Source organism: Molothrus ater, chromosome 5, assembly GCF_012460135.2.
Source record: "Molothrus ater isolate BHLD 08-10-18 breed brown headed cowbird chromosome 5, BPBGC_Mater_1.1, whole genome shotgun sequence".
Classification (NCBI taxonomy): domain Eukaryota; kingdom Metazoa; phylum Chordata; class Aves; order Passeriformes; family Icteridae; genus Molothrus; species Molothrus ater.
In genome coordinates this window covers 61,917,583-61,933,869 of record NC_050482.2, presented here as the reverse complement: position 1 = coordinate 61,933,869, position 16,287 = coordinate 61,917,583, and the positions used below count along the sequence as shown (strand labels likewise).

The 16,287-nt window shown below is 43.3% G+C and overlaps 1 protein-coding gene across 1 annotated transcript in view; it reads right to left on the bottom strand.

The window, feature by feature from the left end:
• Window positions 1–16,287, bottom strand: part of TMTC1 (transmembrane O-mannosyltransferase targeting cadherins 1) — a 141,291-nt gene that overhangs the window by 11,975 nt on the left and 113,029 nt on the right. Inside the window, 3 exon segments of the mRNA XM_036400630.2 lie at window positions 2,363–2,465; window positions 8,251–8,359; window positions 14,684–14,827. Coding sequence (XP_036256523.1) covers window positions 2,363–2,465; window positions 8,251–8,359; window positions 14,684–14,827 — 356 coding nt within the window.

The window sequence follows — 16,287 nt, the reverse complement described above, 5'->3', positions numbered from 1 at the left end:
AGGACTGGGAGTAGCTGCCAGGGACCAGCTAATTCCCACTCTGGGAAATAAATCCCAGAGCAGAGGTGTTCAGGTGGTTGTTTTGGAGCACGTAGGCACCATCTCTGTGCTGCACAGGAGCCATTGGGTGGCACTGCTTCTCTGTATGAAAATATGCAAGGTCCTGCAGCCCATGACATCACCAACACCACAACAAAACACAAGCAAAAAGAGAGGTGCAAGATCACTACCCCAATGCATAAACTTCTACTTTTAATAATGTGTTGTTATTTAGCTAAATAATGGTAGAAGTATAAAGTTCCAGCATTAAAGCAATGCAAATATTGCATTTTTAATCCCAGGGTCATTTAATTGGCTTGCAAACTCCAGACCAGATAATCTCCTGATGAAAACCATACTAAAAGAGCTTTGTCACCAACAAAGCTTTTCAATGTTGGCATTTTTTTAAACCAATTCACTTCACAATGTATTTAATTCCATTTCAAGCTGGAAAACAGATCTCAAAAAAAGCCAGTACATACTGGGGCACTGAACATGCTGCTGTGGGAATTTTGTTTTCATATCTTCACAGATCTAGTTTAGTTTTTTTGAGACTATCTATGCAACTTAAAATATACACTGGCACATCTCAGCATCTCCCTTATAGGAGTGAGGAGAACATCTGTGCAGAGGTTTAGAAGTGCTGAAGACTCAGCCAAGGCTGAGGACATGTTGTTCAAGGTACCACTTTTTCAAAACATCCAGCAGCAGCCTCGATCTTTCCCCACCACTGAGCAGGCAGATGTTTTTGAAAATTATACCTACAAAACATCGTGGGAAGCAGCTGGGCACGCACTGCAGCCCCTCAGCCAGGCAGCGCCTCCCCTGCTCAGCACACAGGGTTAATATGCATCATTAAGGGAGACACACTCAGTGTCTGTGACCACTGCAGAGCTGTCTGCAGTTGTGGCTCCCCAGAGCTGGCACTTGCTGCACAGAACCCTGCGTTAACTGGCGTGGTGCTCCACAGCATCTCCCTGTGCCGCCGGCGCGGAGCGCAGCCGGTGACAGGCTCAGCAGCAGCCACTGCCTTCACGCCTTGTCATGCCTCTAGCAGGGTTATTGGCACATCAGGCCCCAAGGAGCAGGAGTCAGTGGGATTTTTTCCAGTTGTTTGTCTGTAGGGAAGCGTAGGAGTAAACCAGGAAATGATAGTTTTGACTTTGGCAGAGTACGAAAGTGCAAAAAAACAGAAAGTGCTCTGCACTACATTTGAACCACAAATTTTGGCAGGAATAGGACAGTTTATCTGGGTTGGCAAGCAAAGATGAGTACAACATGAGAGGGAAATTACTCAGGAATTTTTATTATTTGCAAGCTTGAATTTTGCCAGGGCCCAAATTCAGAACCTGAACCTCTCTTGCTAATGCCACGATGCCTCTTTTGATTATGAATATTGACTCTGGTTTTGTACTTGTTTCACACTGGTACTACAGAGGGATGATGGCCAAGTGTCAATTCAGAGGCAGAACAGCCAGTTGCAGACTGACAGACACCATCATCCCTTCTTCCCAAGCACCACTGGAACTGGGCACATGTGATGGGGAAAGAAGGGGTGGCAACCACACGCTTCAAGCCTACACTGTTTCACCACTGAGTCTTGGCTCTGTTCTGGAGGGACCACAGTGAGACAACAGTCCTTTTCCACTAGTCATTTGTCAAACTTAGCTTTGCTTATAAAGCTGTCAATAAAAGGTGGCAATTAAAGTGACGTTTCCGTCGCTGTTATGTGAATGCCAGAAAGTGCCAAGGAAGCTGGATGGGAACCAGGAGCCCAGGAAAAAAAGGATGCCATTACAGAGCTCCTCAAAAATCAATTCACCCCACAGTGTATAAGGTTTTGTTTTCACAGATGATTGTGGTTTAAAAGCCATGTTCCTTTCTATAGTGGTGGCACTCAAGCCTTACAGTCAAAGAGCTGCTTTGTCACCAAGTAGGGCTGCACGTGCTCCAGAGACCATAATGATCCATTTGTGTGCCTGTGATTTGATTTGATGTGGCCATGCCTTGCTGGAAAAAAGGCAGTACTGTCAGGGTGCTGCCCAGCTCACACTGAAGAGGCCAACTGCCTGTGTGAAGATGGTGACAAACACTGAGGGGAGCAGGGGGGCTGAATGAATGCTCCTGCTGCACAGTGCCTGCACTGATTACGAATTCCAGTGTGCTGTGCCCTCTCAGCAGCACAGGGATATTTATTTCCAAGCTACCATGGAGGCACATTGCCTTGAAGCTTTTGACACCCTTTTAGATGTGCACTGCTGAATAAAACAAATCAAAGCAAAGCAGACAGAGAGGGAAAAATCCCATGCTCCCTCTCACTTACCGGTATCAACCAGGAAAACACCGTAGTTGTTGTGCAGGTCGGAGCTCTCTGGACAATTCTCTATGCCAGCCTTATAGACCTCCTCAGCCTCCTTGAGCCGTTCCTTGAAAGAGAAGGAGGTTTCTTAGCCATGGCAGAAAGTTTGTCAGCACCATTTGCTGCACCCCTGCATTCTGGGACAGCTCCATCACTGCAGGGGAAGCTTGGGGAGTCCACACCCAACCCACCTTCCAAGAGGCTAAAATTTGACCCCGTGGCGTGGATGTGCTATAGCTGCCATCTGGTATCCCAGAGCAGTTCAGACAGCTTTCCCCCATGCCTCTGCTACCCATGAAACACCTGCAAAAAGTGGTGCCTGTGCAATGCCACTGAGTCCCCAGCTGGGCGCATGCCCAGCCAGGAAAAACACAGCAACAGGGATTGGGCTGGTTCTGTTGAGAAATATCTGTCATCTGGGAGAGGATATGTTCTAATTTATTTGTTTAATGAGCATCTCACTGGCTAACTTTTCCCCTCTGGAGCTCTGCTGTTCTTTCCTCAAGCAGTGAGGAAAATACAAGGAATGAAAGCTTGCTGTGTGTGTGATGGCTAGGGAGTGAGTGCAGGGGGATAAACGAAGCTGGAGAAAGAGGGAGAGTGGTGAAAGAGCAGGGAAATCTGGCAGATTCAGAGAGTAGTGAAAGAGCAGGGAAATCTGACAAATCAGATTAAAACCAGGCATTGTCAGTGGGTGAGGTGGAGGTCACTGGGATTGATGGGACATGCCATCATGCTGATTCCCCAGATGCACTGAGTTCTCCTTTTGCATAGATTTTCAGGGAGGTTTGCTGGCTCTGAACACCTCTAGAAAATTCAGATCTTTTCTTTGGAAACACCCTGCCTACAGACAGCATCCTACTGGCTGGGTTCTGTCTAGCCTGAGCTATGGGCAGCCTGGTTCTGAAACAACAATCAGGTTTCTCCTGTGGATCAAAGAGCAACTTAAAAAGGTTTCCACTTCCCTCCACAGTCAGACCACGTGTGCCCACTGCCTGCATGCTCACCAGCAAGGGGGGTGCCTTCTTTCCCCCCACCTCAGAGCCTGGCTGTTGGCTGTGCTTGTGGAGGGAGGCTGTGAACAGAAGAGACAAGCACAGTGCAGAGGGGTGTCAGGAGAGCCTCCAGCACCAAGGATGCTCCTCTCAATTCTTCCCCTTCCACTGAGCAGCACAGCCCTACAGCAACAAACTCCAAACCTCCCAAGAAAGCAAATTCAGCCAAGTGGTTCTTCACTGAGCAGAGCCTGCAGCTCCCATGCCGAATCCACGCTGAAATAAGAGGTTGGTCCACTCCCAGCTATGGACTGTCCTCAAAGCCTGCAAATGGCTGAGCCTCCTGGGCTTTCCCTGGATTTAAAATCTGTACCTGACAGCAGCTTTTGCTCACAACTGCTTAATGTGAGGACTCTTTTCTCACCTCCTATCTCAGAACTAGAGAGCTGGAATAAATTGCACTGAAAGAGGATGACTTGATCAGAGAATCACACAGCCTGCCACAGTTAAGTCCCTTCACATTTACATGATAAAGGTCAGCCAGCAAAAAAGATAAGTGTGCAATAAAGCACCGAAACACGTTTTTAAAAAGTGCTTAACTTTGGAAGTTTTGGATAAATTGATGTGAATTTGACAACATTATCCTGCAGAGTCAGGGAAAGTGTAGTGATCATCAGAATTTACTAAATTGAAGAGCAATTTTTTGTGCATATTTTCTAAGATTTATGTCTTACTTTCTTTTCCTCTGCTTTTAATTTTCAGCCAATGAATGCAGCTTTGTATGCATGTATGTCAGCTTATTTTATTTACTGAACATAAACCAAATTTTTTAAGCAAGGAAGGGCTGTGTTAAACTAGATTAGTCAAAACATTCACCAACATCGAGCATTCTAGCACTTTTATGGTGGTTGCATTGCTTTTTTGGCACCTAACATCCTGAGGCACCTAGCATGCCTCAGGCTCATTGCCCAGTCTAACAAAGTGTTTGCATTAAGCACAGTCAGAAAGTGGCAAGGGTGGAACCTGCTATTTCTGCCAGAGCTTTCCCTCCTCACAGCCTCTCCTCTTCTTAGCAGAAACAGAGCTCCAAGTTCATCAAGGCTAGATTCTCATTAACACTTAATAATGCCACTCCCAGACCTTCATGAAACATTCATCGACCTCACAAAACTCAGAAGAGACTGGCATAAAAAATGTATGAGATTTTTATGATATTAAAAAATTATGCATATGAGAATCTTTCTGTTGAACTCCAGGGTTTTTAGGTCTGTTTTTTATAAGGCTCAGTTTTTCAGTTTGATTATGCCTGAGTAGGCTCTCCTCTGCAGCTAAGTGGGTTATAAAGTTTCTTTTTCTAAGAAACACACACACAGAATCAGGTGAAGCTAGGGCCTGGGAAGAGCCACCAAGTAGCACAAAACGATGGATGAAACTGAAGCTGGGAAGATGGGAAACTGTGGGGAACCAGTGTTAGAATGTTGTGAAAACAGGCAGCAAAAATGTTTGATTTCTGTTACCAGCACCACTGCAGTGATCACAGAAATCAAGGAAAACTGCAATACATTGCAACTGAGTTACAATTCCAAGCAGAAGGAGCAGCCAGAAGGGCAAGCATTTATAAAAGGCACAAACAAGCCAAACTGTTCCATACAATACAGCAGTGGTTTTTTGTCAGCTCTGGCTTCAGAATCAGCTATACAGGAGAGAAAAGGGCAATTACATCAAGGTACAGGTTAATTCCCTGGCATCTGAACCCTTCCTCTTAGCAGCACTATTTACAGGGATAGGAAGTAAGGAACCATAAGGCCTATTTCAGATTCATCCCCATTAATATGGGGGGAACATGCACCCACCAAGACAATCCTGCTGCTATTTCACTCTGTCCACACATTTCCCTTTTAGCCTTGGAGCAAAGCTGGAGAAGCAGAAGTTGTCATGGGCACCTCATGCAAGTTATTTTAACACGGCATTTAACATTATTATTTAACCCTCTTTCTATCACATCCCAGCAAGAGGGGCTGTCACCATGCTATTTTCTGAAAAATCCCTTAGCCAGGATTTCTTCTCCTGGCAAGATGAGAAGCCTCAGCTTCTCCATGTTTTGCTGCTTTGGAATGTGATTTGGAGAATTGTTTACCCAGCATGTGAATTGTTTTGACTTAATGAGCAATCCTAGTCCAGCTGTGTCAGGACTCTAGTCTGTCACAGGTTTCTATTATCATTCTTGTTTAGCCTTTTGTTATCTCCTTTCTCCTTCTTTAGTATAGTGATATGATATATGATATGATATGATATGATATATAATGTAATGTAATGTAATATAATATAATATAATATAATGTAATATAATATATCAGCCTTCTGAGAAACATGGAGTCAAATTCTCACCTCTCACCTCATCCTGGGCACCCAACACCACAACGAGGGAGCCAATGGTGCCTTCCCCAAAGCTCCACTGTGATGCCATCCAGTAATGCCTGGCTTCACAGATACCCCTACAGCTGTCACACAGGCTCTGGGCCACAAGGAGACACAAAAATACTCCTTGGAACTTTTAGCAGTTTTCAGCTAAAAGTTTTTATTGCTCAGACAAAGAGGAAAACCCAACACTGAAAAAACTTAGCTCCTCTCATCATCCTTTGGGCTGAAGATGCCAAAAGTTCTGCCTGTACCCCTGGAGGGTGTGATGCTGCAGCTCCCAGGCAAGGGCAGCAGCAGCAGGTTCTGTAGGACAGACCCTGATGGACCCTGACCATCCTGGGCTCAGTAGGATGGATGTGTGAGGCAGGAGGTGCACAATCAAGTAGGCATCTGCTGTGGCTGATCATGAGAAAGTGTTAAAAGTCTGCAGAAAAATTGCTGTGTTCTGAGAAAATTCTACTAACTATCTTTTTTGCCTACCACTTACTCAAGTCACAAGAGGATGAACAATCCATATGTAAGAGAGATGAATTATTGCTGGACTTACTAATGGCATTTGCTTTGGGCAGAAGGTCTCAGGACTCTATAATGGTTTTATTGCTCTGCTGACCTTGCAATCGATCGTTCTAATTAATAATTTCAATTAATATTAAAACCAGGTAATAGTGCAGAGGACTCGTTTTCTATACTTGCAGGACACTCTTCATTGATGGGCTTATTCAAAGCAGGGCTACCATTCAACAAGGCTTGTCTTTAAATTCATACACCATATTTTGAGATCCCTGCAGGTAATATTGATAATATTTGAAATTCTCTTAAAAGGGAAAATAAAATAAAAATAAAGGGGAAACTAAAATAAAAGGGAAAATAAAATAAAAATAAAAGGGGAAAAAATAAAAGGGAAACTAAAATAAAAATAAAAGGGGAAAAAAAAGGATGCCATTACAGAGCTCCTCAAAAATCAATTCATCTTTCAGTAATTCACATACATCATAGGTGAGTTTTGCAGAGTGCCTGCATCCTTGAAGAAGATTAAACAAGACCTCTGCCTATAGTTTTGCTGAAATTCATCCCCTTCCCTTACACAGAGAAGATTTCACTAACCAGAATAATGGAGGACAGCAAAAGATACCATATTGCTTTGTCTCTACTTATATTTTAAGAAAGCTTCAGCACCCCATGCTATGGAACAATTAGATCTGAAAACTGAAGGAGGAAAAAAATTCAGTTTTCAAAAGATTTGCAGAGTTGTGCTGGAGCTGTGCAGTTACAGGGACCTTGTCATCCACCCCCAGAGCTCCAGAGTGGGACCATGGCACAAAGCACAGCATCCTTCACCTGCTGCTGCAGGCGTGGAGGGAAGGAGAGCTCAGTGGCCCCAGTGTGGGCACCCACGCCTCCATGGCTCCTTCTGAACTCAAGGATTTTGTGCCTCAAGTTCTCTTTTCCTCTGTGGGGACAGTATTTCACCTCACAGGGATGTTGTAGAAATAAATTATCTAACTACAGCGAGTAGGGAGAGCCTGAGTAATGAGCGTGGGGAACAGGCCTGAGAGGAAATGAGTAATCCTGCCTCCAGAGCACAGCCTGGGCCATGCACAGCAAATAAGGCCTGGAGGCACCTGAACCACGAGATTAAATAAAATATTGAACAGCCACTCATTAAGAGCAACATAAAGCCAGGGAGCCTTCCCACCTCCCTGCTTGTGATTATCTGCCATGGTAATCAGGGGCTGTGCCCTGTGTGTGTGTGTGTGTGCAAGGGGCAGAATCTGGGCTGCAGAGGCCACCTGGTGCCTGACAACCCCCAGCTCTGGAATGATTTATTATGCAATCTCCAGGCTATCTGTGTAGGCGTGTGTGTGTGAGGGGAAGCTCGCCTCTCCTGCTGTCACAACATCCAAGGTGCCATGGATTAAGACTTCTCCACAGAGGCAGGGAGGGGATTTACTCACAACTTCAGCAGTGATTTAATTCAGAGCCACACCATGTGGGTGTAATTACCCACTGTGGATGAGTTGCCTCCCATCCTGGAAAAGCCATCTGTAGAGCAGCCTGAGAGCTCTGTGCAGACAGCGTGGACCCACGCCTGCCACCACGGCTGAGTGAGGCAGGGTGGGAGGTGCAGGAGGGGCTGTGGCAGCAGTGCAGGCCTGGGAGGTGCAGGAGGGGCTGTGGCAGCAGTGCAGGCCTGGGAGGTGCAGGAGGGGCTGTGGCAGCAGTGCAGGCCTGGGAGGTGCAGGAGGGGCTGTGGCAGCAGTGCAGGCCTGGGAGGTGCAGTGGCAGCAGTGCAGGCCCGGGAGGTGCAGTGGCAGCAGTGCAGGCCTGGGAGGTGCAGGAGGGGCTGTGGCAGCAGTGCAGGCCTGGGAGGTGCAGGAGGGGCTGTGGCAGCAGCGCATGCACACCAAGGCAGAGGACCTGAGCCATCCCTGTTACCTGCTCAGCCAACAGCGAGGCCAGGCTTGAGTAAGCATCTGCGAACTCCGGGCCGTACTTAATGGAGTCCCGCAGCAAGATTACAGCTTCCTCCTTCTTCCCTTGGGACCTGCAGGAAGGAGAGAAAAAAACCGAGAAAGGAAGATTCCTGTAAGCACTTGTTTAGGTTACCCCACTGATTAACTACTTTAAAGAGAAGTGGAAGCGCCTGGCTTGCCCTTTTCAACAAAGACGAAATGATTCATTCTCGCCTCCTCTCCACAATGTGAGCACCCAGCATTTCCTCAGGACAGAGGCTTTAATGAATCAATACAGTTAAGTATCTGAAGGGAGGCCACCGAGAGGATGGAGGCCCTGTGATCTGGGAACAGGACATTCCCTCTCACTTCAGTGGGCTTCAGGATTCACTGAAATCCTTCATTTCCTTTATTAAAACCTTGAGGAGACCTGCAGTTCCTAAACAAGTGCTCTTACAGATCCACTTGCAACTCCATTATTTTGAAATTAAAATATCTGCAAGTTAAATCTGCCTGGAATCTCTAAATAATTCCTTAGCAAGTCAATGATTAGGCTGGAGGAGTTCTGTCCTTCAGATCCCAAGGATTATGAACAGAGACAGCTGAAAGGTGGCTGTGCTGATGTTTTTTTCCTAGCATTGCTCTGCATTTATTGCTATGGAAAATGGAAAAGGTTTCCCTAACAAAAATCTTGGGATGTTTATTTATTTGAGCTACAATTTCTCCCCTTTGAAAAATGAGAAGGTTTCCTGAACAAACATCTAAGGATGTTTAGCTGGGCTGAAACAACATTTTTCTTGTGCTGGGCATACAAAGAATACGAATAGGAGAGCTTAGAAAAAGAAACAAAGGGCTCTGGGGAAACAGAAAATATGTGAACACCTTGCTGCTTTGGCCTTGGATTTCATCTGAGTGGCATGGTCAAGTAACCAGATCTTGTTTATAAGGTGCAAATTTCAGCTGATAATATATGTGGCTTTGCAGATTTTTCCCCTTTCTAGTTGTGTAACTGGAAGAATATTTTGCCTGTGCATTAAGCTAAGTAAAACCAGTCGTGCTAGCCTTTTTCTTCTTCCAGTGCTATTCCACATAAATTACACGAATGAAGCAAAAACAAATAAAGAACCACTTTTCTCCTACACTAATTAAAGTCTAGCTAGCTTGTCAATTTATAAAACTTTGGGATCCCTTGGCTGGAGTTTCATGACACATTTTTATAAATCAAAACCAGATGACTGCTTAATAAAGGTATTGATGCTTGGCAGAAAATGTAGGAAATGCCTGCTACAGAAATAAAAGGATTAAGTGATCCACTCAACAGCAGTAAAAGTTCCCATTAACCACAAGCATTCACTCTGAACATGGGGCAGCCCTCTTAATTACTCTTTTATTCCAACATGGCCTCTTTTTTTTCTCCATTTGATCCAAGGACAATGTTTGTCTCCTGAAAGTGGGGGTAAAGAGGGAAAGATGATGGCATCTTTTTATGTGACAGACTGAATCACATTTAAAAAAGCAGATCCAGTAGTTTCTCAGAGGGCTTAGGCCTGCAAGATACCAAGTGCTCTGGCCAAGCACTTAAATGTGTACTTAACTTTTATGCATGCAAGTTGAAAATTAATTACTGGTTGAAGTGCTTTCCTGGCTCAAGGCCAACACTTTGCAGGATCAAGGCCATCTCATATAAAAATCTCCTGCAATTTGGGAGAGCATAGAGCATTGAAAGAGCAGTCCAATACACTAATTTACCATAAACTGGGGATCTGGAGCAGGAATTGTTAGATAATGTATGTCTTTACTGTGATAGAGAGAAGAACAAATTCAACTGACAGGAGCAATCTGTGACCACTTATTCCAACTTTTTACCCAAATTACCGTGTTTTATAAAGCCCTCTCTTGACTCCCTCTCCCACCTGAGCTCACAGCCTTGCCTCTACAAACAGCATGCTCAAGGAACAGCTCTTTCCACTGAGAGCATCTCTCCCATATTTTTGCAAGTTGGAGAAGCACCAGGTTAAACCACCCTGCCAAAGCCTGGCAATGCACAGGGCTGCTACCACTGCAGCAAATTTCATGTGCAGCAGAGAGCAACCCAGGAATTAGTGTTCTAAAGGACTTGGTAACTTTCATCTTTTATTTTGTGAAGTTATTGAGACTGTACTAAAGCCAGAAACACAGAAATCAACAAGGCCCCACAACTGTTCTGACCAAATTTTTACAAGGATACAGAAAAGCCAGAGCCAAACTCTTGCAGAGGTGCACAATGACAGGACAAGAGGCAACAGATGCCAGAGTAGGAACATCCTGATTAGATAGCAGGAAAATTTTCACCACAAGGGTGGTCAAACACTGGAACATCCTGATTAGATAGCAGGAAAATTTTCACCACAAGGGTGGTCAAACACTGGAACAGGTCACACAGAGAGATTGTGGCATCTCTGTCCTTGGAGGGATCCAGGATTCAGCTGGACACAGCCCTGAACAATCTGATCCAATCAGACTTGCTCTGAGCAGCTAGCGTGATCTCCAAATGATCTCTAGGGACCCTAGATTATAACAACAACCTAAGTTATTTTTTCAATCTACTGCAAAAATTAGACTGCCAGAGTTTGTGGGGTTTTTTAACCAGTCTCCAATGTGTATTGTGATACTGAGGGATAACTGCAGCACTTCATGAGACACAGAGTATCCTGCAGAGACCATTCAGTATCACTGAACATCACCACTCAGTTTGCTTCTGAAGGAAAGGAAGGAACATTTCACTTGCTAAAAGGTCTTAAATCTCAATACTTGTAATTTCTATCTGATGTTTTTCAGATAGAAAAACATCTATCTATCTATCTATCTGTTCCAGACAGTTCCACAAGGCTGTGTCAGCACACTCACATCAGAAGCCTGTATCAGAGAGGGCAGACAGCCCTTCCTCTTCTGAATAAATGGCTTTGCTCAACTGGGACTAAATCACAACAACAAACACTCAGGACACGTTGTGTGTTTCTCCACATCCAGAAGAAAATCAGTCCTTTGAGTAAACTCAAGATTCAGTGGAGATTGCTTCTAGGCATTTCATTTTCCCCTTGAAAATGAAGCCATAACACTCTCAAAGCATGTGAGGCCTTTCTTCATAAGGAGCAGGGTACTGGATATTGCAGTGCTTTAGGTGTGGATTGATACCCTACCACAAATAAGAAGGTCTTATCCATTATTCCTGCAACAGAAAGCTGAGATTGATATTCATTTCAAATGTTCATAATATATTATTTCTTGTCTCTTTACAGAAATACCCACAGCCTATAAATTTATGAGGTATTCTGAACAATATTTATCTGTTTCTCAACGAATCTGAATTTATACAGAGGGTCAAATACTCAAAACAGAAGAAAGCAGCATCAGGCTGCTCTGTGTCACTGATCACACAGACCATGAAAGCAGAGAGATTTCTTACTTTTAGGTAGACCATCTTCCAGGTCTATTTTAAGTAAGAAATCTGCCAGCATTGTTTAATTATCTGCTCTCCAATATTTATATTAGGCACAAAAATGATGACATACAACTTTATTTTAGGATATGTAAACAAAACCAGAGGTTTATTCAGCCATTACCCTGCAATACTTCCTGAGAACATTCATCTTCTGGCACATAGCTGTCTTCTTTATGTGCAAACAGAAAATGGAAACATCATTTTTCATCTATGACTTCCACAGAAAATAACTTATAAATTCCACCCTATGTCCTCAAAACAGTTTTTACTCAAGTTTAAATCACAAGCAATGGATGCTTAAATAGCTTATTTGCATGGAATAATGAAGGGCAGATTCCCACATGGCAATGACAAACCCATCCTTCCAAAATCCTGGACTTCCCTTCTCTTAGCACTCCAGAGGAGATGAAATCTAGGATCTGCCATCAGATTTGCACACTGTGAGCAGGGATGGGTACAGGGAACTCAGCAGAATTCAACTGGGGGTTCCCCATGCCAGACAATTCCATTCCATGTCCCAGTACAAGCTGTGGACATGCCTAAAGTGTTGCACACCTGTCCCCTCCAGATCTGCCCCATGCTCTGAAGCCATTGTAAAGAAGACAGAAAATGCTTTTATTGCTTGACCATTATCTTCTCTCTGACATATGTTTAAAAATCAAAACACTCTTCGTAATGTTTCATAACATAGCCAGAAAGTAATATCTATCTGTAATATTCTGCAGATTTCCATTTTATTCAATTTATTACTCATATTATACTAGCATTTAGTGTCTGCAGAATACTGGCTGCCATATATATGCACATTTATATATATATGAAAGGATAATTGTAGACACAGGGAGAAAATATAAATAAAGACATCATTGTAGGAAGGGGAAATGTGAAATCTCTGCCTTGTACCTGTCTGGTCATCTCAGAAGGTACCTCATGCTCCAGCATGGCTGATGTTCTTTGCTAAGCTGCTGGATCATCTAGGAAAGGTGCTGGCCAAAGGGTTTGGGATCCTGTTTTAGGGGAGACATTCATATAGGATCTGCCCACAGAGCACCTGCCTCACATATGTGCTAATTCCTGCACTGTGAGCTCCACCTATTTTTTAGCAGGTTTTTTAAAACTGAGCAGGGAGATGAGGGCACTCAGCTTCCAATACAATTAACACTACTGCTGTGTCCAGATGCACTACATTGTTTTGGAAGCCTAAAGGAAGTTTAGAAAATGGGAGCAAATGGATGTGGGGAAAGGGCAGGATGATCCTGAGTGCTTGCTTTTGACAAGTTTAGCACAAGCATCACATTTAACATACTGCAAAATGTGGCACCACAGAAGGATGCAGAGCACGTCCAATCCAACAGGACACATAATATCTTAGGCATCACAATGTGAAAAACATGACATATTGCACAGAAAACAAACAGTATTTCTAAGACATTTTCCCTACACATCTCCTTTGTGCTTTTCCAGTGCAACAAGTCCAGTTTTTGTCCATCTGCTAGATCATAAGAGCCCTTTGACAGGCCAGATTTAAGCATAATTGACATGAAATGTCCCAGTGATTCTTCTGGCTCAGATCCTTTGTATTAATATTTTATATTTTAAAAAAACCCTCCAAAACGTAACAGAGAATAATAACTAAGGTACACATGACGGATTTAAAAGACAATATGTATTTTTAAACACCATTGCCACCTAAAATTAATTTCAATCAACCAAATTTGATGAATAATACAAAGACCTTTCTTTTCTCTTGTAACAAGACTGTACCACTTTCCTTCCTTGTATTTCCAGTAAAGCACAACTTTCTATTTAAGATTACTCATTTCCCATATTCTAACCACAAACCAATAGATTTACTTGTAATATTATTCTGATAATTTCTCTGCTTCTGAACAGACCAGGGAGTACAGCAGCCCACTTAACATCCTTTATACAAATCCACACTCAAAGTTACATTTCAAGACCAGAAAGACCAAGTTTTAATGACACAATGGCACTTTAAAACCAGTCCCACACTAAGCCTGTCATGGTTTAACCAGCACTGTCTGCTCTAAAAGATTTACCAAGACCTATTATCAGCAAAATAAGAGCAGTTCATATGAGAAAAAATGTACTTTTACTGCTGTAGTTTATGCAGTTCTGTCAGCAAATACATCACAATATCCTCACAAAACCAAGGACCTTTTTGCTGGTGCTAAACAGAGATGCTTTACTTTTTTTAATTGAACCCTTTGCAGATCTTATCATACCGGCTTCTTGTACAGATCTAAGTTTAGTCTTTAGATGTGGTTAGTCAAATTAATTTGCATGATTATGATTGTCTGCTATTCTCCTTGCTACAGGCTGACACTCTAAACAACAACAAGTGAAGTAATGAGCTCATCAACTTGTTTTTAACTGTTCAGGAATGTAAACCAGCCTTCTCCTCAAATCCAGACCTACCTGCTCTGCAAGGAAATGAACTCTGCTGCTCTGAGCAACTCAGCACAAGGTGCTTATGCCTAAACTATACAACAATACATATACAGCTAATGAGGAGAAGTGGAAACTTGAAGAGAGGGATTTTTTGGAAATGTGTTATTTATTAGCTCGGCATCTGATGCCTACCTTTGAACAATACAACTTCCTCTCCTGGAAATGTTCACACATCTCCACCAGGATAGGGATCTCAGGTGCCTAGCTGGGTTTAGGCAACTCATTTCTGATGCCTGGAACAAATGAATTTCCTCCAACTGGAACACACTCGTGAACAGCACCTGGAGTGATGTGGCACACAACACAGGGACATCCACAATAAACCACACCTTTGTGCCAGCACTTCTGGATGGCACTAAGAAATGACACCATTTCTTCACCAGCTAGCAGAAAAAAACCTACTTTGGTGACGTGTGCAGGGGCAATGTGAATTTTCTTTGTGCCCCACCTGCACGGAACTTACTTGAGCAGGTTGCCGAGGTTGAAGAGAGCTCGGTTGTGCTGGGGGTTGAGCTGCAGGGCCCGTCTGTAATAGTCCTTGGCCTCCACCACGTCTTTGGTCAACGTCCCCAGGTTGTTGAGAGCACTTGCGTGACGAGGGTACAGCCTGGCAAAAATGGAACAGCAAGTTACAGATGCTCATTCACTGACAAATAAAGCTGATGTGGCTGACTCTGCCACCAATGCTGTTTGGCACTCAATAGAGGGAAGAATGTCAGCCAAAAAACCCTCTTTTCCCTTAATTTGCTGCAGGTCAGTTGGGATCCTGAGGACCCTTTTCAACTCCTCATCAGATTTCCTATGGTTCCTATGTATCTCCAGGGCAAAATGGAACATTTGGAAACAAATGGAACAAATTGAAAATCTATCATACCCTTCAAGCAAAAGGCATAGTGACTAAAGCAGCCTGAATGTTTTTACTCAAAATGCTTTTGCAAAAAGCAAGAACCGCCTTGTCAAATAAATGTTTCCACTGGAAATAGGTTTTGATATACACAGAATCCAACACAACACTGTTTAAAATTATTTGTTGGGTTTTTGAAATTTTTTTTTCACAATAAAACTGATTAAAAAGTGCAAAAGGAAACCTGAAATCAGCTCTTGAGCAATGCTTTCAGGACCAAGCAAAATGGTAAAAGAATCTGGAACCAGACTGCTTAACAGTATGAATTCTCTAAGCTTCTTGCAGCATTTGGTTCAGTACAGTTCTCCTTTTATCTGACCTGTTAATCTTCACATCTGCCTGTTTCAGTTACATCATTGAGCCCAATGCATCTCTGTTAAAACTCTCCACGAATTAGGCAGCAGATCATGGTCCATTCAGCAGTTTAAATTCTCAAAGTTCTGCTCCTACATTAATATTTTAGTTTGTAGGTCTTTTGCCAGAAAACTCCAGAGGTGGAAGTGATCCAGGGCTTGATGAAAGCACCCAGGACCCTTTGTTTGATTGGTAGGTGAAAACTGAGGGTCATTATGATAGGGAAATAAGTTTTTGACAGACACCCACAGAGGTCCCTGGAGACCAGCAGTGTGAGAAGGTCTGAGGCTCTGAGACCAAGGCATCTGACAGTTCTTTGCCTTAGGTCCCTGATCATGGGAAAATGATGTGGAAAATGATATTAAAAGTAGCTGGCCATGAAAGCACAGGGTACAGCATGAGAAGGGGCATTTAAAGGTAGAAAGGATTAAGACTCTATAGTATAGCCTGACTAAAGTTTGCAATTGTTTTTAATCCAAAACTTTCCACTGTGAGGTTCGGGGTTTTATTTGCCTGGAGATTTTCACTATGTCAGTTCAGCCCTAGCATTTTCTGTGCTTAAGCACCATGAATAATTTAGCATTTTATACACTTCTGCAACATTTGTATCAGTCACATTTTCACTCAACAGCTCATAAATTATTTTGGCAAGGTCTTATTTGGGGGTGAAGCTGGAAGCATTCAAGGGAACTCTGGGAGAAATGGACATGAACCACTAACAAAACCAGGATGTTTCCTACCATTAAGTAAGAGAAAAGCTCAAGTCCTTTTTTCACCTAGCAAATAAGGACTGAAAAGCCACACATTTG